This window comes from Oncorhynchus masou, chromosome 28 (assembly GCF_036934945.1).
Source record: "Oncorhynchus masou masou isolate Uvic2021 chromosome 28, UVic_Omas_1.1, whole genome shotgun sequence".
Lineage (NCBI taxonomy): Eukaryota > Metazoa > Chordata > Actinopteri > Salmoniformes > Salmonidae > Oncorhynchus > Oncorhynchus masou.
Genome location: NC_088239.1, coordinates 50,546,036 through 50,572,655, shown reverse-complemented (window position 1 = coordinate 50,572,655; position 26,620 = coordinate 50,546,036). Strand labels below are relative to the sequence as shown.

Here is a 26,620-nt window from a genome sequence, read left to right as displayed (position 1 = left end):
TAGCCCTGGGACAAGGACATGTTTGTGATTTAAATAGAGGACCCCAGAAAACATTATGACAAAACGTAATCAATTTGACTCTTATCACTCGCATAGATTTAGACCCACTTCCTAGCAACTCACTGCTGATGCCCTTTCACTGCTACTCCTCTTCACTCTGAAGAGGTTAGGATCAAGTCCGTCTCTTGCCGAATCACTTCTATTACTCATGGGCAGAAAATGTCGACAGACAATATCAATTATCCAGCCGACCTTGATCTAGTGCTCGGACTGAAGAAGGATTATTGAGGATGACAGATCAGGCTCCTGAACCCTGACGTGGGATTGATTGATCCTGTGATGGAGTCAAGAAAGGTCTCAGCCTTGCTGCTGTAGGGTCGGCAGTGATTGCGTGGCTTGCTGTTATTACTGCATTTGTGCCAGAATCACCCAGTTTCATGTCCAAGGTTGCCAGGTAATGTGCAGTGGTACTTTAGGGTGCTGCTGGGAAGCCTTTCACACTAAGAATGGGTGACGTACGGGTGAAAGCGGTGCGTGGAGACGCTGGCCTCGGTTCCAGAACATTCCCACAGAGACGTACGGAATGTTATGTCGTCAGTGTTCTCCTCCAAGCCCTCCAGAGTACAAAGTGTGTCCACTCGAGGGGTGGTTTCAATCAAGCAGTGGTCAGTGTTAGTGTAGTACAGAGCCGTTACGAAACGTCTGTGCGAAGTTCTGCACACCATAATGAGGAGGAACATACAGTCCTTTGTGATATTAATGTGTTCAATCCATACTGTTCATATGCATATTGTGACGGCATGAAGTCAAATTTGGTGATAAACCTCCATCCTGTTTTTATTCTAATCACACACTTGTATACCTGCCTGGGTAAATGGACCAGAGCTGGCCAACACATCATTTGCAGTCACCGGCCTAATGGGACCTCAACGCAGCAGCAATGTGACTCTGCACAGTGTCACTGTAAACCAGTAAATCCCGGGGCCATAAAAGATTGGGCCAGGGACTTTGGCTAGGAACTGCCTGCAGAGGTCTAAAAACACAGGCCCAATGAAAATGTTTCAAGGAGAAGCCCAGGCCCTGACAGAAAGCTGGAGCAGCTACTCAGCGTTCTTTACGATCCTGTCTTCAGGGAACCCTTTGGAGTGTGAACAAACTGCCCCAGCTGGGCCTGTCTGGCTGGCTGAATGCATCCTGCCTCCTACAGACACAATACCACAATACCACAGCCTCCATCACAGCTGGGACTGGTAGACTGGCAGCCAGCCAGTCAGGGAACTGGGAGATTTGCCTTGTGGCAAAGGAATGCCACTGACAGCCTCCAATATGGTTCTTAACCTGTTTCTACATCCTAAAGTGAAGAGATTTCATTCCCTGCATTTTGGCTCAGGCTTTATGACTTAGAAAAATGTTTTATGGAGGAGATGGGGAGATAAGGTAGAGGAGATTGGCTCAGAAAACACACTGACATCTTTCTCTAAAACACACAGAGAGAGAGTAGAACTTGTTGATTTCCATGAAGGATCAAAGCAGCTGTTCAGGGATGGAGTTGGGCAGCTTGATCCTCACAACCAGCAAGAGTTCAGAGCCTGATTGTAAGGCTGACTAGACAGAGGTCCTCACAAGGTGGCTCAGGTGTGTGAAGTAGTGTGTCATTGTGTGTGTTGGGTGTGGCGGTTGTAATATTGATATAACGCTACTCTGATAACATGGTTAGGAACAGTTGTGCTTGTGGTAGATCTTTATCAGACTCTTCCAAGGATGAAACTAGGTCGACCGATTATGACGCCGATACCGATTTATTGGAGGAACAATTTTTTAAAATATAAAATAAAATTGTAATAATGACAATTACAACAATACTGAATGAACACTTATTTGAACTTAATATAATACATCAATAAAATCAATTTAGCCTCAAGTAAATAATGAAACATGTTCAATTTGGTTTAAGAACAAAGTGTTGGAGAAGAAAGTAAAAGTGCAATATATGCCATGCAAGAAAGCTAACGTTTAAGTTCCTTGCTCAGAACATGAGAACATATGATAGCTGGTGGTTCCTTTTAACATGAGTCTTCAATATTCCCAGGTAAAAAGTTTTAGGTTGTAGTCATTATAGGAATTATAGGACTATTTCTCTCTATTCCATTTGTATTTCATATACCTTTGACTATTGGATGTTCTTATAGGCACTTTAGTATTGCCAGTGTAACAGTATAGCTTCCGTCCCTCTCCTCGCCCCTACATGGGCTCAAACAAGGAACACATCGACAACAGCCACCCTCGAAGCAGCGTTACCTATCGCTCCACAAAAGCTGCGGCCCTTGCAAGGTGAACATCCACTCCAAGTCTCAGAGCGGGTGACGTTTGAAACGATATTAGCGCGCACCCCGCTAACTAGCTAGCCATTTCACATCGGTTACACCAGCCTAATCTCGGGAGTTGATAGGCTTGAAGTCATAAACAGCTCAATGCTTGCAGCACAGCGAAGAGCTGCTGCCAAAACGCACGAAAGTGCTGTTTGAATGAGTGCTTACGAGCCTGCTGCTGCCTACCATCGCTCAGTCAGACTGCTTTATCAAATTTAAGACTTAATTATAACATAATAACACACAGAAATATGAGCCTTTGGTCAGTAATATGGTCGAATCCGGAAACTATAATTTAGAAAACAAAACGTTTATTATTATCGCATATACCCTGACTCTGCGCGCAATGAACGCAAGAGAAGTGACACAATTACACCTGGTTAATATTGCCTGCTAACCTGGATTTTGTTTAGCATAATATGCAGGTTTAAAAAATATATACTTCTGTGTATTGATTTTAAGAAAGGCGTTGATGGTTATGGTTAGGTACACGTTGGAGCAACGACAGTCCTTTTTCCGAGAATGCCCACCATATTGATTATATGCAACGCAGGACACGCTAGATAAACTAGTAATATCATCAACCATGTGTAGTTAACTAGTGATTATGATTGTTGATTGTTTTTATAAGATAAGTTTCATGCTAGCTTACAACTTACCTGAGCTTCTTACTGCATTCGTGTTACAGGCAGGCTCCTCGTGGAGTGCAATGAGAGGTAGGTGGTTAGAGCGTTGGACTTGTTAACCGTAAGGTTGCAAGATTGAATCCCCGAGCTGACAAGGTAAAAATCTGTCGTTCTGCCCCTGAACAAGGCAGTTAACCCACCGTTCCTAGGCCGTCATTGAAAAAAAGAATGTGTTCTTAACTGACTTGCCTAGTTAAATAAAGGTGTTTTTTTTTTTTTTATCGGCCTTATCGGTGTCCAAAAATACCGATTTCCGATTGTTATGAAAAGTTTAAATCGGCCCCTCCGATTAATCGGTCGACCTCTAGATGAAACCTAGCCTAACCTATCTCCTGTGGCCTGACCCTGGGCCTGGTCATACACCACAACACCCCCAACCCTTGATGAAAATGTGTGAAATCTCAGGTGACGTCCCAGGGATCAGCGATGTAGGTAGAGGTTGACCGAATTATGATTTTCAGCGCCGATACCGATTATTGGAGGACCAAAAAAAAGCCGATACCGATTAATTGGTCGATTTTAATATATATATTTGTAATAATGACAATTACAACAATACTGAATGAACACTTATTTTAACTTATTATACTACATAAATAAAATCAATTTAGGAAACATGTTAAATTTGGTTTAAATAATGCAAAAACACAGTGTTGGAGGAGAAAGTATATGTGCCATGTAAAAAAGCTAACATTTAAGTTCCTTTCTCAGAACATGAGAACATATGAAAGCTGGTGGTTCCTTTTAACATGAGTCTTCAATATTCCCAGTTAAGAAGTTTTAGGTTGTAGTTATTAGAGAAATTATAGGACTATGTCTCTCTATACCATTTGTATTCCATATACCTTTGACTATTGGATGTTCTTATAGGCACTATAGTATTGCCAGCCTAATCTCGGGAGTTGATAGGCTTGAAGTCATAAACAGCGCTGTGCTTCAAGCATTGCGAAGAGTAGCTGGCAAACGCAGGAAAGTGCTGTTTGAATGAATGCTTACGAATCTGCTGCTGCCAACCACCGCTCAGTCAGACTGCTCTATCAAATATCAAATCATAGACTTAATTATAATATAATAAACACACAGAAATACATGCCGTATGTCATTAATATGGTAAAATCCGGAAACTATCATTTTGAAAACAAAACATTTATTCTTTCAGTGAAATATGGAACCGTTCCGTATTTTATTGAACGGATGGCAACCCTACGTCTAAATATTGCTGTTACATTGCACAACATTCAATGTTATGTCATAATAATGTAAATCGTGGCAAATTAATTACGGTCTTTGTTAGGAAGAAACGGTCTTCACACAGTTCGCAATGAGCCAGGCAGCTCAAACTGCTGCATATACCCTGACTCTGCTTTCACGGAACGCAAGAGAAGTTAATACTGAACGCATAATTAGTTAATATTGCCTGCTAACATGAATTTCTTTTAACTAAATATGCAGGTTTAAAAATATATATACTTGTATTGATTTTAAGAAACGCATTGATGTTTATGGTTCGGTACATTGGTGCAACAACTGCTTTTTTCACAAATGTGCTTGTTAAATTATCACCCGTTTGGCGACGTAGGCTGTGATTCGATGATAAATTAATGGGCACCGCATTGATTATTTGCAACACAGGACAAGCAAGTTAAATTAGTATTATCATCAACCATGTGTAGTTAACTGGTGATTATGTTAAGATTGATTGTTTTTTATAAGATAAGTTTAATCCTAGCTAGCAACTTACCTTGGCTTATTGCTGCACTTGTGTAACAGGTGGTGAACCTGCCACGCAGGCTCCTCGCAGAGTGCAATGTATTTGGCTATAGTCCGATTACATTGCCGAAAACTTGAAATCGGCCCTAATTAATCAGCCATGCCGATTAATCGGTCAACCTCTAGTTGTAGGCTCTGAGCCCAATCTGTTTTCATCCATGCATATAATTTAGTGTGTGTGTGTGGGACAGGGATTCATAGAGAGGGGCCACCTATTGCTCCATACTGAGGAAGGGGAGAGCGAGAAATCTGAGACAGGCTTCAAACGAAGAGTCGAATTTCACAACCTGGTGCAGAACAGGAAGCTAGGCTTAACACTGGAAGCAAACCAGCGTCAGGAAATGAACACATATTAAAACCTGTAAGAACGTAGTCGGCAAATACATAGTATAGGATTGGATTGAAATAACACAAATGCATTGTGTGATTGATTGGTACAATGACAGTTGATACTCCCCATGCCTTAGGTGAGATACCTATAAGTCAGTGTGATTCTGTTCCTAGGCCATCATTGAAAATAAGAATTTGTTCTTAATTAACTGACTTGCCTAGTTAAATAAAGGTAAAATAATTGTAAAAATTCTAGATCACTATTAGAAAGCTTCTTTCTCCAGCCTGAGGAGTGAAATGAGAATAATTTGGTGCTCTGCTGTATCTCAGCAGGGTTCCCAGTTCTCAGAAGACCCTTTCCTGGTTGAAGCTGTAACTATGTCGCTACCCTCACCTTTCCCATTCCTCTACTGAGGAGAGCGGTGCAGGAAAAGGGATGAATATGTCATGTCAACAGTAATCAAATCTCCCTGTAACAAGGCTTACCTCATGTCTGTGTTTTGGGCTGGGAGAATAACGACCCCAGTTCCCATAGCTCAACCAGGGGTCACATTGCTCTGTTTAGCAAAAGTAAGGACTTCTTAATTTGCAAGAATATCTAGGATCTCGTAAATGAGATCATTTGACCCAAAATATGAACTTAGTGCTTGGTTTTCACATTCATTACAGCTTGAAAGGCTAATGTACTTTTTCTGGTATGCAAAATGAATTATTTGTAGGTTAAAAAGAGTACTGGGCTTCCAGATATTGTTCTGGTCATACCTCTCTCTGTGTTGAGATTTTTCCCCTGTTGTTCATTTAACATTCTAAACCTTTGAACATGAAAAAAAAAACATATACAAGTGAGGCTTTTTAGCAATCACTCTTCAAAAACCATTTGCCCCAGAGAATATGAGATACTTGAGAGATAAAAGAAAAGAAGTGGTTGAGGCCAAATGGTAGAGAGGACTGGAATAGACGGAGAGAGACGTTGAGTGATAAAACGCAGTGAGTGGATGATGTGTGTGTTATCTGAAGCTGAAAGTATACAGCAGCGTTCTATTTCTTTCCCAGCTTAATAACTTCCCTCCACTTACTATGGTGCTTATGACCCTGTTCCCTCTCTCGTCAATACAGCACCACCTGTTTCATTCCTCTGTCTCCTTTTCTGGCAATATTGTTATTTCTTTCTCTAGCTCTCTTATCTTTTCCCTCTACTTTATCCCACCATCCCTCCATTTCAAATTCCTTCTCTCGCTCTCTGACTGAAATTCCTTTGTTGCTATATTTAATTTACCATTGATGTATTTGGTTATCGTTTGGAGTTGAAGGTTTACATACATAAATCCAGGTTGTGTATGTTTGAGTGCTGGGAAGTCCTTTTCGTCAGTGCTGAAAGCTGTCTGGTTGTGATTTATGTGGGTAGTCTGGTTGTACTCAGCACAGGTAAAGCCGAGATTTGCTATGATATACAGTAATTAAGCAATAAGGCCCGAGGAGGTGTGGTATATGGCCAATATACCACAGCTAAGGAGTGCCTGGATACAGCCCTTAGCCGTGGTATATTGACCATATACCACCAACCCCCCGAGGTGCCTTAATGCTATTATAAACTGGTTACCGACATTATTAGAACAGCACAAAGTACTATTTTGTCATACCCATGGTACACGATCTGATAAAGCAACATTCAGGGCTCCAACCACCCAGTTTATAATATATCGTTCTATTCTGGTAATCTACTTTTTTTTTTTTTTACTCTGTGTGTGCTGGGTTGTGCAAATGTGTTCCTCCTCTGTGTTGTTTCTCATCGGTCTGAGTGGCTTTGGTTTAGTGCTGTGGAGCAAAAGCTATAACTCTCCTTGCCATTCCATGCTGAAGGCACATTGGGGCAATGCCAATAGTCTAGACCTGTGGACCTTGACACACAGCGCCTCTGCCGCAACAGGAGCTGATGTAGTGGAGCACACATGAACCACGTTGGATGGGAGGCTATCTTGGATTGCTGCAGTCTGCTTCAGCGTGGACATGGTTAGGGAGCTGAGATGAATGTTGGTGGATGAACTTGACTTCACATGGCCACTTGTCAGTCTGATTGGCTTTTATCTAAACAATCTGTATCTTAAATATACTACACGTCAACCTCCCCCCCCCCCCCAGACTCATAAACAGCTTTTCAATAGATGATCTATAAAAGCACTACTCAGAGTGAAATTCTGTTGTATCAGCTTTTTTAACCAGTGAGGGTGTTTTAGCCAGCATTGGCACTGTCAGGCCGTTTCAGAGCCCTCAATAGATTTGACTCTGGGCTGAAAAATCATGTGGCTTCCATGGTGCGAGCGGCACGTGTTGATCACGTCACATGCTGCAATGTCAACCATGTTTTAGTATTGATATGTCTGTGCAAATTTATGACGCCCCTGACACATGGTGTTTACAGCGTTATTGACGTCACTATAACTGACCCCAGTCACGTGTAAAGTCTTGTAAGCTTTCCAACCTAAATGCCTGAAAAGGGTTAGGACAAAGTGGATTATCTGCTATGTATTGTGGTGTGGGACATACGTCTTGAGTTATGATTATGTGTTTCGGATTTAAATGGAGAAAAATAAAAGACTAGTAGTCGGGCAGCTCAGCTTGCCAAGGTAAACCCCCAGAGTCTAAAATCACACACTGTGTCTGTACCGTCTGCAAAGGTCTGAGCGTATCGTACAACATGGTGGTTTTGAGGGTACGGTGTTTTAGGAGCAAATTGAAACCGTATGTTGTCTTGAAGAGATGGAGCATGAATAAGTCTTTATGTTACTGGAGTGGTAAGAGTTCAACATCCGTTGGTGACAGAAAACTTCTCGAAGAACGTTTAGAAGTTCACCAAAGGTGATTGACAGTCTAGGGAACATGCATTTGCTACAACACTTCTGCCACTGAGACGATGTCCTGGGATGTTCAGTCGGATACGATGTCTATGTGAATGTTGGGTCACCTTTACTTGTCATACCTTTTGACCTCTATCCTCTTCACCCTCAGGTCCACACCAAGTTCCACTGTCGCCAGGCCCACGCCCCAGGAACAGACACCTCCTGTCTCACCTTCTCCTACGACGGGACAACACTGGCCTCTCGAGGAGGTGGGATCTATCAGCCTGCCTCACTACTTACCCATTTCCTCCTTACTACAGTACACCACCAGTATAACATTGACATCAGTGTTGCCTGACTGTGCGTTCAACAACACTGTACTGTAGCTCTGTGCCTGTGTGTGTATACGTTGGAGCGAGTCCCTCTGCCCCAGCCCTGACCCCGTGCTTTCAGGGGAGATGTCATGTCTGAACACGCATCCACAAGTCTGTTGTTTCAGCGGGGAAAGAGCTCATCTCTTCCCCAAAGTGCAAATAAAGACAGCCAGTCTGTCACCATCAGCGAAGCTGTGCAGCACACATGCAGATCTTCCATACACAGAAGCAGAGGGGTTTCCTCCGTCTTGGCGTGTGTTCTGTTCTAGTCGTACGTCCCTCTGAGTGGGCTGTATGCTTGGCCCGCGATGCCTCAGCCTTAGATCATGCCTGTGTTGACTCTCATCAGGGTGCCAGTGTTCCTTAACCATTATAGTTCCCTGTAAGGTCACTGTTGAGTTAAGAACAAACAGTATTTTACTGTACATGACTGACCAGACTGTGTGACATAGGGTACGTAACACAGGAGAGAGTTGTACATCAGTGCACCGTGAAATAATTACAATACCTCTTGAATAACTTCCATTTGTTCTGCCAGGTGATGACACTCTAAAGACCTGGGACATCCGTAACTTCAAGAAGCCTCTGAATGTGGCTACAGGGCTTTCCGCCTTCTTCTCCATGTGAGTACTCCTGTCGTTATTCCCTTGATTAATCATTGGTGATTTGAACACCCTTTATGGGATTTCCTGTGATGACTTTAATATAACTGGTTGGTACTACCTACATGTGCAGGGTACAGTTCCTGAGAACAACTGAAGGACATGACTTTAAAAAAAAAAATGTGCTTGTCTAGTATCAGCTGGCTGAAGTGTGGTGTGTGACTGTCCTGAACAGGACAGACTGCTGTTTCAGCCCTGATGACAAGCTGCTGGTGACGGGGACGTCGGTGAAGAAGGACGAGGGCAACGGGAAGCTGGTGTTCTTTGACAGAGCCTCCTTCCAGAAGGTTTATGAGATAGATGTCACCAACGCGGTGAGAAACATCATTTAACTCTGACTGCAACACTAATAATAACTGACCAGAATGACTACATCGTATCCTCAGGTTTCATTTAATTGTGTTGGTTCACAGACATTATAATAAAAACATGTACATTGATAATCAAACCGTAATAATTGGTTGAAGGGGCAACATTCATTTATGTCGATTGCAACAGAGGCAGTATTGCAGACTTCCCTAGAAAGTCCCTGAGAGGAAATGACATTTCAGGGACTTTCTAGGGAAGTCTGCAATACTGCCTCTGTTGCAATCTACATAAATGAATGTTGCCCCTTCAACCAATTATTACGGGGTTTGTCCTTGTGTTCCATCTTAAAACTCTCCTACATCAGTGTAAGCTCTCATTTGGGCAGGAAATAAATCTTGTCTGTTCAGATTACGGGGTTTAAGGTAATTTCCCATTTAACCCAAGATGAATTATCCCCAGCAGGGGTTAGAGCTACTTTACAACCACTACTGTGACTGTAAAGGCAGGGTGGGAGGGTTATCCTGGGGAATAGTGCACACTGCTGAACTCTATTAATAAGTTCTGATACTGTAGATACTGCTGAACTCTATTAGTAAGTTCTGATACTGTAGATACTGCTGAACTCTATTAGTAAGTTCTGATACTGTTGAACTCTATTAGTAAGTTCTGATACTGTAGATACTGCTGAACTCTTAGTAAGTTCTGATACTGTAGATACTGCTGAACTCTATTAGTAAGTTATGATACTGTAGATACTCCTGAACTCTATTAGTACGTTCTGATACTGTAGATACTGCTGAACTCTATTAGTAAGTTCTGATACTTTAGATACTGCTGAACTCTATTAGTAAGTTATGATACTGTAGATACTGCTGAACTCTATTAGTAAGTTATGATACTGTAGATACTGCTGAACTCTATTAGTAAGTTCTGATACTTTAGATACTGCTGAACTCTATTAGTAAGTTCTGATACTGTAGATACTGCTGAACTCTATTAGTAAGTTATGATACTGTAGATACTGCTGAACTCTATTAGTAAGTTATGATACTGTAGATACTGCTGAACTCTTAGTAAGTTCTGATACTGTAGATACTGCTGAACTCTATTAGTAAGTTCTGATACTGTAGATACTGCTGAACTCTATTAGTAAGTTCTGATACTTTAGATACTGCTGAACTCTATTAGTAAGTTCGTATACTGTAGATACTGCTGAACTCTTAGTAAGTTCTGATACTGCTGAACGCTAAACTTAGTCACTCAGGCCTGGTGTCTACTGGTTCTGTTGCCTTGTGTAAGTAGCAGTGAGGGTTTTTTGATGGCCAAGTTCTGTTTTAACAGTCCTGCTGGTTGAAAATGTGTGTTATTATAGAAGCCCACACAGCCCCTCCAATACGTGTCCCTGTTGATATGTAGATTTCATTATGAACAATTCATGGAACAAGTGTCCTTAAGCTTTGTTTCACCTTTGTATCACGTCATTTAATTCAAGCCATGCATGTGTGTCTGAACATCAGAATTAGCCTACATGTATCCTTGCTACATTTCAACAGTGTTAGCCTTTTCTCTTTAAGCATCTGCCTTGAGTTATGGCTGTGGGTCTAAACATGGCCACCTGTGCTATCTCTGAATGAGAGCAGAATACTGATGTTTCCTCCAACTCTGTGGTTTGCCAGTAGCACGATCATCTTTCAGTGCAGGGACAACTGGAAAACCCAGCTCAACCCATCCAAGCCAGGAGAAAAGAGTCAGGAACACGGTTTGGGGCCGAGCCAAGCCAGGAAAGAGAGGCGTAATGTAACCCTACTCTCTGCCAATCAACCTCGTCAAGTGTTGGCAGAAGATGCTTTTCCAATTGATTCATTAAACATTGGATAGAGAATTAACTGGTCTAACCAGCAAAACATTGTATAGTCCATTCACATACCCATATTAATGTACATGTGAAGTAATGTACTCTGCAATCTAGCATGTAGGGAACCTTCTGTACATGCTACTTGTTGCCAAGGCAAAGGGCACGTAGGTGTAAAAATGATCTTCTGGAGATACAGCAGCTCCAGACACTCTTCTCACCGACACTCCACTGCAGCGTCTGTCTGGCATTAGCTGATCAGAATAGCTCCCTTCACCAGGGTAGATGGGGATCCAGATCAGAAGGCTGCTGTGAGAGAGAGAGAGCTCTGTCTGTGGAGAATTGAAACCACACCGCCAGCCTCAGGTTGAAAGAATGTTCTCTCTGTGTCATGTGGTACAGTAAAGTATGCACAGCGCAGCTCTTTTTCCATTCTCCTCTCTTCTACCAATCCCTTTCCACCTCTCCTTGCTCTCTCTCTCTCTCTCTCTCTCTCTCTCTCTTCCGCCCACCTCGGCCCTCCAGTGGATTTATCAGAGTGCATGTGTAGTCAAAACACTGAGTTCTGACAGAGGCTAACTCAATATCCCTCTGGTCCAGGCTGGACAGCCAGGTTCTCCTATCCTCTGGAGGTTTACAGCGGTCGCGCTGCACCCTACCTGCCAGCCGGCTGCCGTCTCCTCTCCATGTATGTTTGACAGTCGGCCTGGCACAGCCTACAGAGAGAGAGAGAGAGACACAACGCTTAAGTGCATGTACCCATGTATATTTAGTACCTACCCCATTCCAAATCAGATAAGCAAAGCTCTGAGGTGTTAAACGTTTGTCTTTGCAGCAGATGTAGTTATTTCTGGGGCGACGTGCACTCGAGGGACCAGACCAATGAGCTGTTTACTGTGTTTACACCAGCCGTCCCCGCTCTGAGATGGGTTAAGAATTTAAGTGCTGTCTATATGAAGCGGTGTACCAGACGGTCGAGTGAAAGGCAGGGCTACCAATCATCTCCGACTAAACAGTCTTCATAACCCCTGGACCAGGGGCATAGGCTGTGCTATGGCGTGGAGGAGTTTTTAGCCTGGGTTAGGTAAATACTCCAGCCACTCTAAGCTTATCTCTGTCGTTGACAACGGGCATGAACCAGGTGAGGACTCACAGACTCACTCCAGCTGAGGTACAGTGGGAAATACCTCTGAGAAATGCCTATCAGTGAGAGTACTGGTGGATGTAGCAGTCCCAGGAACCCTACGGTAGATTCCTCTGGGGAGAAATGGCAAAGACCCCGTGGGTGTAATGGGTATTTATTTTTGGTGACTGGGTGTTGTGTGTCGGTGAGGCGTTGTCCCAGCCTCACATTCTCATAGTGTGTGTCACATCTGTGTGTTGATGTCTGCACTCGCAACACTTCACTTCTCACGCTTGATGGCTCTCGAACAGTAGCCTTCCTCTCCTGCTCTTTGATAGAGATGCTTTCATCTTTAGTGTGAGGAGGGTGGAAGGTGGGACAATGTCCATGCTGGTTCTCCTCTTTGTGGCTCAGTACGTTGCTCCTCCACAAGGGCCTATCTGGAGGTCATTCTGATTTCAGTTATGGGGTGCTCAGGCAAACTCGGATACTTTCTTAGAGATTTTCCCATTTGATGGCACCAACGCTATATTTCTGTCTGCTGTGGGTAAGTTAGCTGTGGCACGGGGAAAAGGGGGGTGATAGTTAGGCTTTGTATGGATGTGTCCTTACAATCTTGTGTGGAGTAGGAGTGTAAACAGTATATTCCCCACACTGTAAACACACGGCTCTGAATATCCACATTGGAACCCTCTACTGCTCAGCGAGGCTACCGCATAGCTCTGCTGGCTTGGGCTGGGCCATACCTGGCTGGGCTGAGTCAGTTGGGTTGGATCGGACTTGTTCTGCTGGTCTTGCCTGTGTTGGGCTGAGCTCTGCTAGGCTTGGTTCTACTTGGTTCTTGCCTGTGTTGGGATGCTGCTGGGTCAAGTCTCTGAACTGTGATTGAGCTCCACTGGAGTGGAACGGAATTCCTCAATGCTATGCATGTGATGTGATTGATGTGCTCCGGTACCATAGCGACCGTGATAGGCTGTTTTACACACTGCCCATTGATTGTCATTGAAGCATCTCCACAAGGGGCGCTTTGGTTCATTACGCTATACACACACACACACTGACACAGTTCTGTCCAGATACGTTTGTGCAGCATGTTTACACATTTCACATTTCTTAAAGTTCTGATTGGGAGCATTTTCTAGATCTTTCTGAATCATCATTTACTTTGCCACATGGTCAGTGGGGTAGATTAACCCTGACATGTCCGCTACACTCACTCACCCTTCACCACAGAGCTGCTGGAGGTGCCTCGGGGGTCTGCGAGGCAAGTGTTTGAGGATCTGGCATGTTGTGGTGAGGGGCTGTTTGGCTGACTGTGTTTATGTAAGTGCATGATGTGTAATGCATAGGTATTGCGGGAGTAGGTGAGTTCCTAATAGTATGTGTGTGTTTTGGTTGCTGTGTGTTGGTCCCCTTACCAACTGGAGCCCGGTGGGAATCTGAACAGCTGGGCGTTAAGCAGCTTTCAACCTGTCACAGACTCTCCCCACAGCACACCACCCCTAGTCCTAACCGTCCCCATCCTGTCCCATCCCCCACTGGGCCACTGATTTCCACATCCACACTAATACTCCATCCATGGTCTCTGCTTGTAGTACTGCCCACTGCCCAGCATCATTCATAAACCGTTTTCATGATTTATTTTAATACAAAACTCTATCCTTTGTGAACTAAAAAAAATCATCATTATTCCTCCCTCTCTGTCACACGCACAGTCATGCATAGAGGAAATTGCACTTTGTAGGGCTCTGACGGTCATGAAATTTTGGATGACGGTAATTGGCCAGACAAATGACCACGGTCTATGTACATTGAGTACAAATATAAATGCAACATGCAACAATTTCAAAGATTTTACTGAGTTGCAGTTCATATCAGAAAATCAGTAATTTGAAATATATTCATTAGGCCCTAATCTATTGATTTCACGACTGGGGATACAGATATGCATCTGTTGGTCACAGATACCTTATGAAAAAGGTTGGTGTGTGGATCAGAAAACCAGTCAGTATCTTGTGTGACCACCGTTTTCCTCATGCAGCGTGACCTCTCTTTCGCATAGAGTTGATTAGGCTGTTGATTGTTGCCTATGGAATGTTGTCCCACTCCTCTTCAATGGCAGTGCGAAGTTGCTGGATGTTGGCAGGAACTGGAACACGCTGTCATACACATTGACCCAGAGCATCCCAAACATGCTCAATGGGTGACATGTCTGGTGAGTATGCAGGCCATGGAAGAACTGGGCCATTTTTCAGTAATTGTGTACAGAACCTTTATCAAGCTGAAACATGAGGTGATGGCAGCGGATGAATGGCACGACAATGGGCCTCAGGATGTCAACGGTATCTCTGTGCATTCAAATTGCCATCGATAAAATGCAATTGTGTTCGTTGTCCGTAACTTATGCCTGCCCATACCATAGCCCCACCGACGCCATACATTCATCTGTGGAGAACACACTTCTCTAGCATGCCAGTGGCCATCGAAAGTAAGCATCTTCCCACTAAAGTCGGTTACGACGCCGAACTGCAGTCATTTTAAGACCCTGGGGAGGACGACGAGCACACAGATGAGCTTCCCTGAGATGGTTTCTGTTTGTTCAGAAATTCTTTGGTTGATGTGCAAACCCACAGTTTTGTCTGTTGTCCAGTTGACTGGTCTCAGATTATCCCACAGGTGAAGAAGCCGGATGTGGTGGTCCTGGGCTGGGGTGGTTACATGTGGTCTGCGATTGTGAGGCCGGTTGGATGTACTGCCAAATTCTCTAAAACAACATTGGAGACGGCTTATGGAATAGAAATTAAGATTCTATTATCTTGCAATAGCACTAGTGGACATTCCTGCAGTCAGCAGGCCAATTGTACACGTCCCCAAAACTTGAGACATCTGTGTCATTGTGTTGTGTTACAAAACTGCACATTTTAAAGTGGCCCTTTATTGTCCCCAGCACAAGATGCACCTGTGTAATGTTATGCAAGTGGAAGGATTATCTTGGCAAAGGAGAAATGCTCACTAACATGGATGTAAACACATTTGTGCAGAAAGTTTGAGAGAAATAAGCTTTTTGTGCTTTTGAAACATTTCTGGGGTCTTTTTATTTCAGCTCATGGAACACTTGACATTTTACTGTTATGAAGGATATTTTATTTTCATTAAGGTTTTCGTCTACAACCGTCGGTTACACGGTTGTACGCTAATTGTGCCATCCCTATGCGTGAGAGCAATGCATCCTCTTCCATTCCTCTGTTTGGGCCCCTGTTTTGGCCCCGCTGTTACAAATAGGATCTTCAAGAGAGGGATGAAGAGAGCTCAAAATAGCCTGAGGATTCTGCTCTACATTTAGAAAAATCCCAACGTCCAGCCGCTACTGTGTTAGCTGCCACACATCTGCTTTGTAAATCTCAGAATTTCAACCTATCGACTGGAAGTCTCTACACACATGCATTCGTAGGTGCTTCATCACTGCTAAACACTTTTGCATACACACAAACACCACACACACACACACTCAGGATGAGCGTGGTCACATTTGCCCTTGGCAGCGAGCCATCTGTCATACACAGACTGAAGGATCCAGGCCGCGTCCTGACGACCAAATATAGTCAGCTAATGCAGAGACCACTCCGACAGTTAAAAACCTGCCTGTGTCCGCTCCAGCGGTTATCACTAAGAATTATTTTAATCTCATGTTACAATCGAATGTTCACCATGTTTCTGAAAAGCTCATCTCCTGTCTGTTTCTCTTTGTGTCTTTCTCAGGGTGTGGTGCGGTGTCTCTGGCATCCCAAGCTGAATCAGATTATGGTGGGGACTGGAAACGGACTGGCTAAGGTCTACTACGACCCTGTCAAGAGTCACAGGTACGCTGCGCTGAGAATGCTTACCTTTACGGTAGCTGCGGATGGAAGTTGTGTTTTTACATGACGAGTTTTTAGCTGTCCTGTACATCAGTCTTTTTCTGACTTCACTGTACAAACTCCCATTGAGAAATGATAGTGTGCATATTTGATAATTGGTCTGAAGTAGTGTTGCACGGTATACTGAAACGTCGGTGCTTTTTTGATACTAGAACATGACAAACGGGTCGGCGCTAGAATTTTTGTTACTTTCCGTAGTTCTGTCATATGTGAAGTCCCACGTCATGTACGGATTGAAAGGATTGAGTCTGTCTAGTAATTTGTCTTAGTCTTCTCAAGGGGGCAGTAGTAAGCTAGCCAGGCTACTTGCGCTTGTGCATGCAGCTGACACAGCGAGAGCCACTTTTGGGGAAGCAAGCGAGGGGAGAGAAAATGCCGACAGCATGGCTTCTTCTAACGAAAACATACCTCCATGCCCACAGCTTGTTGACAAAAATGGCTCCTGATGCGAAATATGGGAATTCTTTCCTTGCAGAGCAGATGAGGCCCAGCCCACCCAAACAACTATGCAAAAAGTGTTACAAAGCCATCCAGTGCAAGGGAGTTTTAGTTCCAAAACGACTTAAAAATATATATATATATTCACACATGACATTTGCATTGTAACGTTATTCTACTAGTAACTACAGTGCCTTGAGAAGGTTCACACCCATTGACTTTTTCCACATTTTGTTGTTTTACAGCCTGAATTTAAAATTGATTAAATTTAGAATTTTTTTCACTGGCCTACACACAAAAAAAAAGCTGAAATATTCAATCCCTTTCTTATAGCAAGCCTAAATAAGTTCAGGAGTGAAAATGTGCTTAACAAGTCAAGTAATAAGTTGCATGCAATAATAGTGTTTAACAGGATTTTTACCTAATCTCTGTACCCCACACATACAATTATCTTTAAGGTCCCTTAGTCGAGCAGTGAATTTCAAACACAGATTCAACCACAAAGACCAGGGAGGTTTCCAATGCCTCGCAAACAAGGGCACCTATTGGTAGATGGGTAAAAAAAAAAAAGCAGACATTGTATATCCCTTTTATTTCACCCTGAGGCCAATGGTGACTTTAAAATAGTTTGTTTAATGGCTGTGATAGGAGAAAACTGAGGATGGATCAAAACATTGTAGTTACTCCACAATACTAACCTAATTGACAGTGACAAGAAAGAAGCCCGTACAGAATAAATATACATTCAAAAACATGCATCCTGTTTGCAACAAGGCACTAACGTAATACTGCAAAAAAATTGGAAAAGCAATTCACTTTTTGTCCTAAATACAAAGTGTTATGTTTGGGGTAAATCCAATACAACACATTACTGAGTACCATTCTCCATATTTTCAAGGATAGTGGTGGCTGCATCATGTTATGGGTATGCTTGTAATCATTAACGAATTGGGAGTTTTTCAGGATAAAAAATAAATGGATCTAAGCACAAGCAAAATCCTATAGGATAATCTGGTTGTCTGCCTTCCACCCGACACTGGGTGATTAATTCACCTTTCAGCAGGACAGTAACCTAAAAGGCCAAATCTACACTGGAGTTGCTTACCAAGAAGACAGTGAATGTTACTGTGTGGCCAAATTACATTTTTGACTTAAATCTACCTGAAAATGGTTGTCTAACAATGATCAACAACCAATTTTACAGAGCTTGAAGAATTTTGAAAAGAATAATGGGCAAATGTTGCACAATCCAAGCTTTTAGAGACGTACCCAGAAATAGTCACAGCAGTAATAGCTGCCAAAGGTGCTTCTACAACATATTGACTCAAGGGTGTGAATACTTATGCAAATGAGTCATTTCTGTATTTCATTTGCAAACATTTTTTTTTTAATGATGGGATATTGTGTGGAGATGTGTGAGAAAAAACATACACCACCATTCCAAAGTTTGGGGTCACTTAGAAATGTCCTTGTATTTGAAAGAAAATATTTTTATAGTCCATTAAAATAACATCAAATTGATCAGAATTACCGTGTAGACGTTGTTAATGTTGTAAATGACTATTGTAGCTGGAAACGGCAGATTTTTAATGGAATATCTACATAGGTGTACAGAGGCCCATTATCAGCAACCATCACTCCTGTGTTCCAATGGCACGTTTTGTTAGCTAATCCAAGTTTATCATCTTAAAAGGCTAATTGATCATTAGAAATCCCTTTTGCAATTATGTTAGCGCAGCTGAAAACTGAAACATGCTGGCCAGCGAGGCAGAGTTGCAAAGAAAAAGCCACATCTCAGACTGGCCAATAAAAATAAAAGATCAAAATGGGGAAAAGAACACAGACACCGGACAGAGGAAGATTGGAAAAAAACTTTATGGACAGACAAATCTAAGTTTTGCGATCACAAAGAAGAACTTTCGTGAGACCCAGAAAAAATTAAAAGATGCTCAATGAGTTCTTGACGCCATCTGTGATGGTCTGGGGGTGCTTTGATGGTGGTAAAGTGGGAGATTTGTACAGGGTTAAAGGGATCTTGAAGAAGGAGAAGCTATCACTCCGCTTTGTAACTCCATGCCATGTCCTGTGGACGGTTGGAGCCAATTTCCTCCTACAACAGGACAATGACCCAAAGCACAGCTCCAAACTGTGCATTAATTATTTAGGGAAGAAGCAGTCAGCTGGTATTCTGCCTATAATGGAGTGGCCAGCACAGTCACCGGATCTCAACCCTATTGTGCTGTTGTGGGAGCATGACTGTATAATACGTAAGAAGTGCCCATCAAGCCAATCCAACTTGTGGGAGGTGCTTCAGGAAGCATAGGGTGAAATCTCTTCAGATTACCTCGACAAATTAACAACTAGAATGCCAAAGGTCTGCAAGGCTGTAATTGCTGCAAATGGAGGATTCTTTGACGAAAGCAAAATTTTGAAGTACACAATTATTATTAAAAATCATTATTTGTGTCCTTGTCAACGTGTTGACTATTTCCTATTAATTTTGCAACTCATTTCATGTATGTTTTCATGGAAAACAAGGACAGTACTAAGTGACCCCAAACTTTTGTGTATATTTAATACGTTTTGAATTCCGGCTGTAACACAACAAAATGTGGAATAAATCAAGAGCCCCCCCCCCCCCGCGCTTCTCCTTTACCCAAATCCAGACAGCTGATGTTCTGAAAGAGCTGCAAAATCTGGATCCCTACGAATCAGCAGGGCTAGACAATCTAGAAATTGTTGCAACCCCTATTACTAGCCTATTCAACCTCTCTTTCGTATCGTCTGAGATCCCCAAAGATTGGAAAGCGTCCGTGGTCATCCCCTTCTTCATAGGAGGAGACACTCTAGACCCAAACTGTTATAGACCTATATTCATCCTGCTCTACCTTTCGAAAATCTTTGAAAGCCAAGTTAACAAACAGACTCAATGGCCTTGGCTTCTCAAATGACTGCCTCGCCTGGTTCACCAACTACTTCTCAGATAGAGTTCAGTGTGTCAAATCGGAGGGCCTGTTCTCCCATCCGGACCTCTGGCAGTCTCTATGGGGTGTGCCTCAGGGTTAAATTCTTGGGCCGACTCTTTTCTCTGTATATATCAATGACATCGCTCTTGCTGCTGGTGATTCTCTGATCCACCTCTATGCAGACGACGCCATTCTGTATACATCTGGCCCTTCTTTGGACACTGTGCTAACAAACCTCCAAACAAGCTTCAATGCCATACAACACTCCTTCCATAGTCTTCAACTGATTTTAAATGTTAGTAAAACTAAGTGCATGCTATTTTGCTGCCTACACCCTCCCGCCCGACTAACATCACGGGGCGGCAGGGTAGCCTAGTGGTTAGAGCATTGGACTAGGAACCCGAAGGTTGCAAGTTCAAACCCCCGAGCTGACAGGTTACAAATCTGTCGTTCTGCCCCTGAACAGGCAGTTAACCCACTGTTCCTAGGCCGTCATTGAAAATAAGAATTTGTTCTTAACTGACTTGCCTAGTTAAATAAAGGTAAAATAAAAAATAAAATAAACTACTCTGGACGGTTCTGACTTAGAATATGCGGACAACTACAAACACCTAGGTGCCTGGTTAGACTGTGAACTCTCCTTCCAGACTCACATTAAGCATCTCCAATCCAAAATTAAATCTAGAATCGGCTTCCTATTTCGCAACAAAGCCTCCTTCACTCATGATGCGATAGATAACCTTGTTACATCCTCCAACACTCTACTCAGCAAACTGGATGTAGTCTATCACAGTGCTATTCGTTTTGTATGCTCTCGTTGGCTGACCCTCACAACATATTCGTCGCCAAACCCACTGGCTCCAGGTCATCTTTAAGTCTTTGCTATGTAAGGCCCCACCTTATCTCAGCTCACTGGTCACCATAGCAACACCCACCCGTGGCACACGCTCCTGCAGGTATAGTTCACTGGTCATCCCCAAAGCCAACACTTCCTTTGGCTGCCTTTCCTTCCAGTTCTCTGCTGCCAGTGACTGGAACGATTTGCAAAAATCACTGAAGCTGGTATCTTTTATCTCCCCCTCTAATTTTAAGCATCAGCTGTCAGAGCAGCTTACCAGTCACTGTACCTGTACACAGCCAATCTGTAAATGGCACACCCAACTACCTCAGCCCCATATTGTTACTTATCCTCTTGCTCTTTTGCACCCCAGTATCTCTACTTGCACATCATCATCTGCACATCTATCACTCCAGTATTAATGATAAATTGTAATTATTTCGCCTCTATGGCCTATTTGTTGCCTTACCTCCCTAATCTTCTATAATTGCACTCATTGTACATAGATTTTTTCTATTGTGTTATTGACTGTACTTTTGTTTGTGTAACTCTGGGTTGTTTTTGTCGTACTGCTTTGCTTTATCTTGGCCAGGTCGCAGTTGTAAATGAGAACTTGTTCTCAACTGGCCTACCTGGTTAAATAAAGGTGAAAAAATAAATAGAAGCTTCAAACTGTGTTTTTTATGTTGTTTTGGCTCAAACTATTCATATAATACATTAAATGATTTGGGTATAATGAAAGTCCTTTGACCCAATATTAAGGCCATAGTTGAGCAACTTCAGCTTAACGTGTATCAAATTAGATTATATGTACTTTTTAAATGATTTTGTTGTCTGGTTTGGTTTTGCATAAGGAAGATGTAAGATTCTTCTGTTATTTAATAAGGTGTTTTATTTTTCAAGCAATTTAATATAGAACGGAAGATGTTCTATTTGTTAATTTTGTTGTTCTACAATTTATCAACATATTGTTCAATGTTTAAAAATCGAGTATCATTTTGGTATCGAGTATCATGATATTAAACCTGGTATCACTATGGAAGTCAATATTCTGGTATCGCGACAACACTAGTCGGAAGTGGGTTGTCTAGACTCCATCCTGTTAGGAGCAGATCAGAAGAGACTGGCCGGTACTGTATCTAACCTACAGTCACCCACGTTTGAGAACGGTGTATAAAGCTGACCGTGTCTCCCACATAATGAACTATGAACTCTATGGTGTCTCCTCCATCTCTCTGTGTGTAGGGGAGCTAAGTTGTGTGTGGTGAAGAGCAAGAGGAAAGAGAGGCAAGCGGAGACACTGACGCAAGACTACATCATCACACGTAAGTACCTCAGCACACACCTGTGCATTATTTAGTATGAGATCTACAACACACCTACCATATACCATCCATGATCACTTAATTCTTTCCTAGCTAGTAGCCCCTTGTAGTCATAACTCAAGTTCAACGGTAGCTGTCAACCCTAACACTGTCATATAGGCATAATAGATCCTCTTTCCCTCAGAGTAAGTCGTTGTGCAAGGCATACAATTTAGTCCCGTTTACGAGGTGGACAATTACCAGTGCAATTTGGCTTAAGTGCCTTTCTCAAGGGTACTACAGCGGTACGAGCTACCTTGAAACAGCTACAACCATCTGGTCACCAGTGGCCTGCTCCCTCCCATATGTCACTGTGTTCCAGGAAGGACAGCCATCCTAGTCTAAAAAGCACTGCACCAGAACACAGAAAGCCACTGCATGATGTGGAGTGGGGGAGCTTGTGAAAGCTTGTTAGACAATCGGAACACTATACACACACACACACACACACCAGGGTTTCTGTCAGGAAAATGTAGCGCTGGACATTTGACCATTCTTCTTACTGAATTCCGATGCACACATTGAAGATGTTAGAAAAACTGTCCACTTGTACCTTTTCTCAAACAACAAGACCAGTAACAATCAGCAAAATCACTAGCCTATGTCAATCTACTATTCCCTCATAGTAGAACAGTTGACCTATTCTTTTGGTCAGTTTGTTGAGAAGGAAATAGTCTATTTCCGAATGAGTAGAACCAGTAGGCCTCGGCTATATATATATATATATATATATATATATATATATATATATATATATATATATATATATATATATATATATATATAAATGTTAAAAAGCAATGAGGCTGATGCAACATTTAGCTTAAAAAGTGGATCAACTATTATGTCTTCAGTAGGCTATGCACGAATGTTCGTTGCACATGCTAGTGGTTTCATGTGACAGAGATGAAAATATCCGCTAGAAAGAGGGGAGATCTAAAGATGTAAGAACTAGCATGGGTTGCTAATATGGCTAGCTTAGCAGCGAAGAGCTGTTTGAGGAGCTTAGCAGCAGCAAAGAGCTGTTTGAGGAGCTTAGCAGCAGTGAAGAGCTGTTTGAGGAGCTTAGCAGCAGCGAAGAGCTGTTTGAGGAGCTTAGCAGCAACGAAGAGCTGTTTGAGGAGCTTAGCAGCAACGAAGAGCTGTTTGAGCAGCTTAGCAGCAACGAAGAGCTGTTTGAGGAGCTTAGCAGCAGCGAAGAGCTGTTTGAGGAGCTTAGCAGCAGCGAAGAGCTGTTTGACAGATTTTCCGCTCAAAGGCTGTAACGCTGTGCGCATATGATAAATAAGATGCATACCGAATGTACACATTTTTTTATTCCACAAAATTATGCAAATGAACCTGTAGACAGATAAGCATGACATGTCAAATGTATTTCCATTGACTGGGATTTCCATTAATGAATAGGTAAAAAATAGCATTGTTTAGCAATGGATTTTTTTTCCTTCTCCCAGATAATTGGCCGGCTGCAAATGTATTTATCTGCTTTTCAAATTTTTATCATGCACAAGCCGTCTATTACCAGCTAACGGAAACCCTGACACACACACACACACACACACACAGCTTTCAGAGGCAGCATCAGCGAGTTTTGCCATTAGCTGATGGCGTGGGGTGAGAGTGAGTGAACAGACAGCCACAGGGCATGATGCCACGCGTCAGCCACAGTCAGCCACCAGGGTTCCAGTCACGCCAGGGACAGCCACCTCGCCCACCCCCGGCAGCGTGATACCCCCGCTAACACACACACACACACACTCCCGTATCATACTCCCACTCACCCCTCTCCTGAATCAACATACTCCCCCCTCCCTACAACCCACCACACTTGACCATTCTTTAACCCAGCCAGTCTGTCATTTCCACACGAGTCACTCAGCTGCACGGTGCATGGACGACGTGTGGCTCTCTCAACCTCATACAGAAGACACTCTCACTCCCACTGAGGTAATGGATGAACAGTAACTGGAGGACAAGACACCTGGCTGTGCCGTGATAGACTAGGAGGGAAACACAGCTTATTGTTTAGGTGACAGAACCCTTCTCTAATATCCATCATGTGATTTCACCGCCACCCCGACAAGCTTAGAGACTATTGGCCGGTGTCTGATGGCCGCGGTCGCTGAGTGACGCACTTGTGCCCTAGTGCTGGAAAATTAGAGGGGACAGGAAGCGTGGTGATGGCCCATTGAGAAAAGAGTGGAAATCTGTTAACAGTAACCTTTTTGCTTAATGTAGCATGGAGGAGAAGAATTAACACTGAGCAGTGACAACAGGGGCTCCTGAATGGAAAATCACTTCATCTAGCCCACTCTGTGTCCCTTTGTAACCCCTGAGGAAACACACACATACACACACACACACACACACACACGGGTACTTACTCAGCTATACAAGCGTACACATACTGTTGGGGACACGCAATAACTCAGGTGTAGACACAGAATACACACTTACACTGTAAAGTGCCCAAGACATGCATTGTGGTGGTGTTCAGCAAACTGTGAAATATAAACATGGACGTGATGGTGTTGGTGTCCAACAAGGCAGTAGGCAGAGTGCTATAGACCTCAATAGAGGTCACTTGGTGTGTTTGGCTTTTACGCTATGCTCTGCACTTAGGCTTGTTGAAGTGTTTGTTAATGTATGCGTTTTCTACTCGTTTTCTGTTTCTCCCCCCTCTCTCTCTCTCTCTCTCTCTCTCTCTCTCGCTCTCTCATATTTTATAATTTCTTCTCTCCCGCCAGCCCATGCTCTTCCCATGTTCCGCGAGGCCCGGCAGCGCAGCACTAAGAAACAGCTGGAAAAAGACAGACTGGACCCTATGAAGTCCCACAAGCCTGAACCCCCTGTCACTGGACCAGGTAACGTTACGCGGAAGATTCCACTACATACACACACATATATTATACAGCGCCTTAAAGTATTCACACCCCTTTACTTGTTCGCATTTTGTTGTGATAATGCCTGAATTTAAAATGGATTACATTTAGATCTTGTGTCACTGATCTACATACATTACCCCATAATGTCAACGTGGCATTTTGTTTGTAGAACATTTTAGAAATGAATACAAAATGTAAAGCTTAAATGTCTTGAGTAAATAAGTATTCAACCACTCTTATGGCACACCTAAATAAGTTCAGGAGTAATAAATGTGCTTAACAAATCACATAAGTTGCACGGACTCATTCCGTGTTCAGTAATAGAGGGTAACGTGATTTTTGAATGACTACACCATCTCTGTACCCCACAAATATAATTATCTGTAAGATCCGTCAATCGAGTGGTGAATTTCAATCACAGATTCAACCACAAAGACCAGGGAGGTTTTCCAATGCCTCACAAAGAAGGGTACATATTGGTAGATGGGGTTTTTTTAAAAAAAAGGAAAAAAGCAGACCTTGAATATCCCTTTGAGCATGGTGAAGTTATTAATTATACTTTGGTTTGTGTATCAATACACCCAGTCACTACAAAGATACAGGCGTCATTCTTAACTCAGTTGCCGGAGTGGAAGGAAACCACTCAGGGATTTCACCACGAGGCCAATGGTGACTGATAAACAGCTAGAGTTTAATGGTTGTTATATGAGAACTGAGGATGGCTCAACAGCATTGTAGTTACTCCACAATACTAACTAACTAAATGACAGAGTGAAAATTAGAAAATATATATATTCACTGCTCAAAAAAATAAAGGAACACTAAAATAACACATCCTAGATCTGAATTAATTAAATATTCTTATTAAATATTTTTTTCTTTACATAGTTGAATGTGCTGACAACAAAATCACACAAAAAGTATCAATGGAAATCAAATTTATCAACCCATGGAGGTCTGGATTTGGAGTCACACTCAAAATTAAAGTGGAAAACCACACTCCAGTCTGATCCAACTTTGATGTAATGCCCTTAAAACAAGTCAAAATGAGGCTCAGTAGTGTGTGTGGCCTCCACGTGCCTGTATGACCTCCCTACAACGCCTGGGCATGCTCCTGATGAGGTGGCGGATGGTCTCCTGAGGGATCTCTTCCCAGACCTGGACTAAAGCATCCGCCAACTCCTGGACAGTCTGTGGTGAAACGTGGCGTTGGTGGATAGAGCGAGGCATGATGTCCCAGATGTGCTCAATTGGATTCAGGTCTGGGGAACGGGCGGGCCAGTCCATAGCATCAATGCCTTCCTCTTGCAGGAACTGCAGACACACTCCAGCCACATGAGGTCTAGCATTGTCTTGCATTAGGAGGAACCCAGGGCCAACCGCACCAGCATATGGTCTCACAAGGGGTCTGAGGATCTCATCTCGGTACCTAATGGCAGTCAGGCTACCTCTGGCGAGCACATGGAGGGCTGTGCGGCCCCCCCAAAGAAATGCCACCCCACACCATGACTGACCCACCGCCAAACCGGTCATGCTGGAGGATGTTGCAGGCAGGAGAACGTTCTCCACGGCATCTCCAGACTCTGTCACGTCTGTCATGTGCTCAGTGTGAACCTGCTTTCATCTGTGAAGAGCACAGGGCGCCAGTGACGAATTTGCCAATCTTGGTGTTCTCTGGCAAATGCCAAACGTCCTGCACGGTGTTGGGCTGTAAGCACAACCCCCACCTGTGGACGTCGGGCCCTCATACCACCCTCATGGAGTCTGTTTCTGACCATTTGAGCAGACACATGCACATTTGTGGCCTGCTGGAGGTCATTTTGCAGGGCTCTGGCCGTGCTCCTTGCACAAAGGCGGAGGTAGCGGTCCTGCTGCTGGGTTGTTGCCCTCCTACGGCCTC

The 26,620-nt window shown here is 43.2% G+C and overlaps 1 protein-coding gene across 1 annotated transcript in view; it reads left to right on the top strand.

Moving 5' to 3' along the window:
- LOC135517804 (WD repeat-containing protein 70) overlaps nt 1–26,620 on the top strand; it is a 79,838-nt gene that overhangs the window by 45,576 nt on the left and 7,642 nt on the right. Inside the window, exons 11-16 of the mRNA XM_064942419.1 lie at nt 8,162–8,261; nt 8,905–8,989; nt 9,204–9,342; nt 16,072–16,172; nt 21,717–21,796; nt 24,583–24,699. Coding sequence (XP_064798491.1) covers nt 8,162–8,261; nt 8,905–8,989; nt 9,204–9,342; nt 16,072–16,172; nt 21,717–21,796; nt 24,583–24,699 — 622 coding nt within the window. The remainder of the gene's footprint in view (nt 1–8,161; nt 8,262–8,904; nt 8,990–9,203; nt 9,343–16,071; nt 16,173–21,716; nt 21,797–24,582; nt 24,700–26,620) is intronic.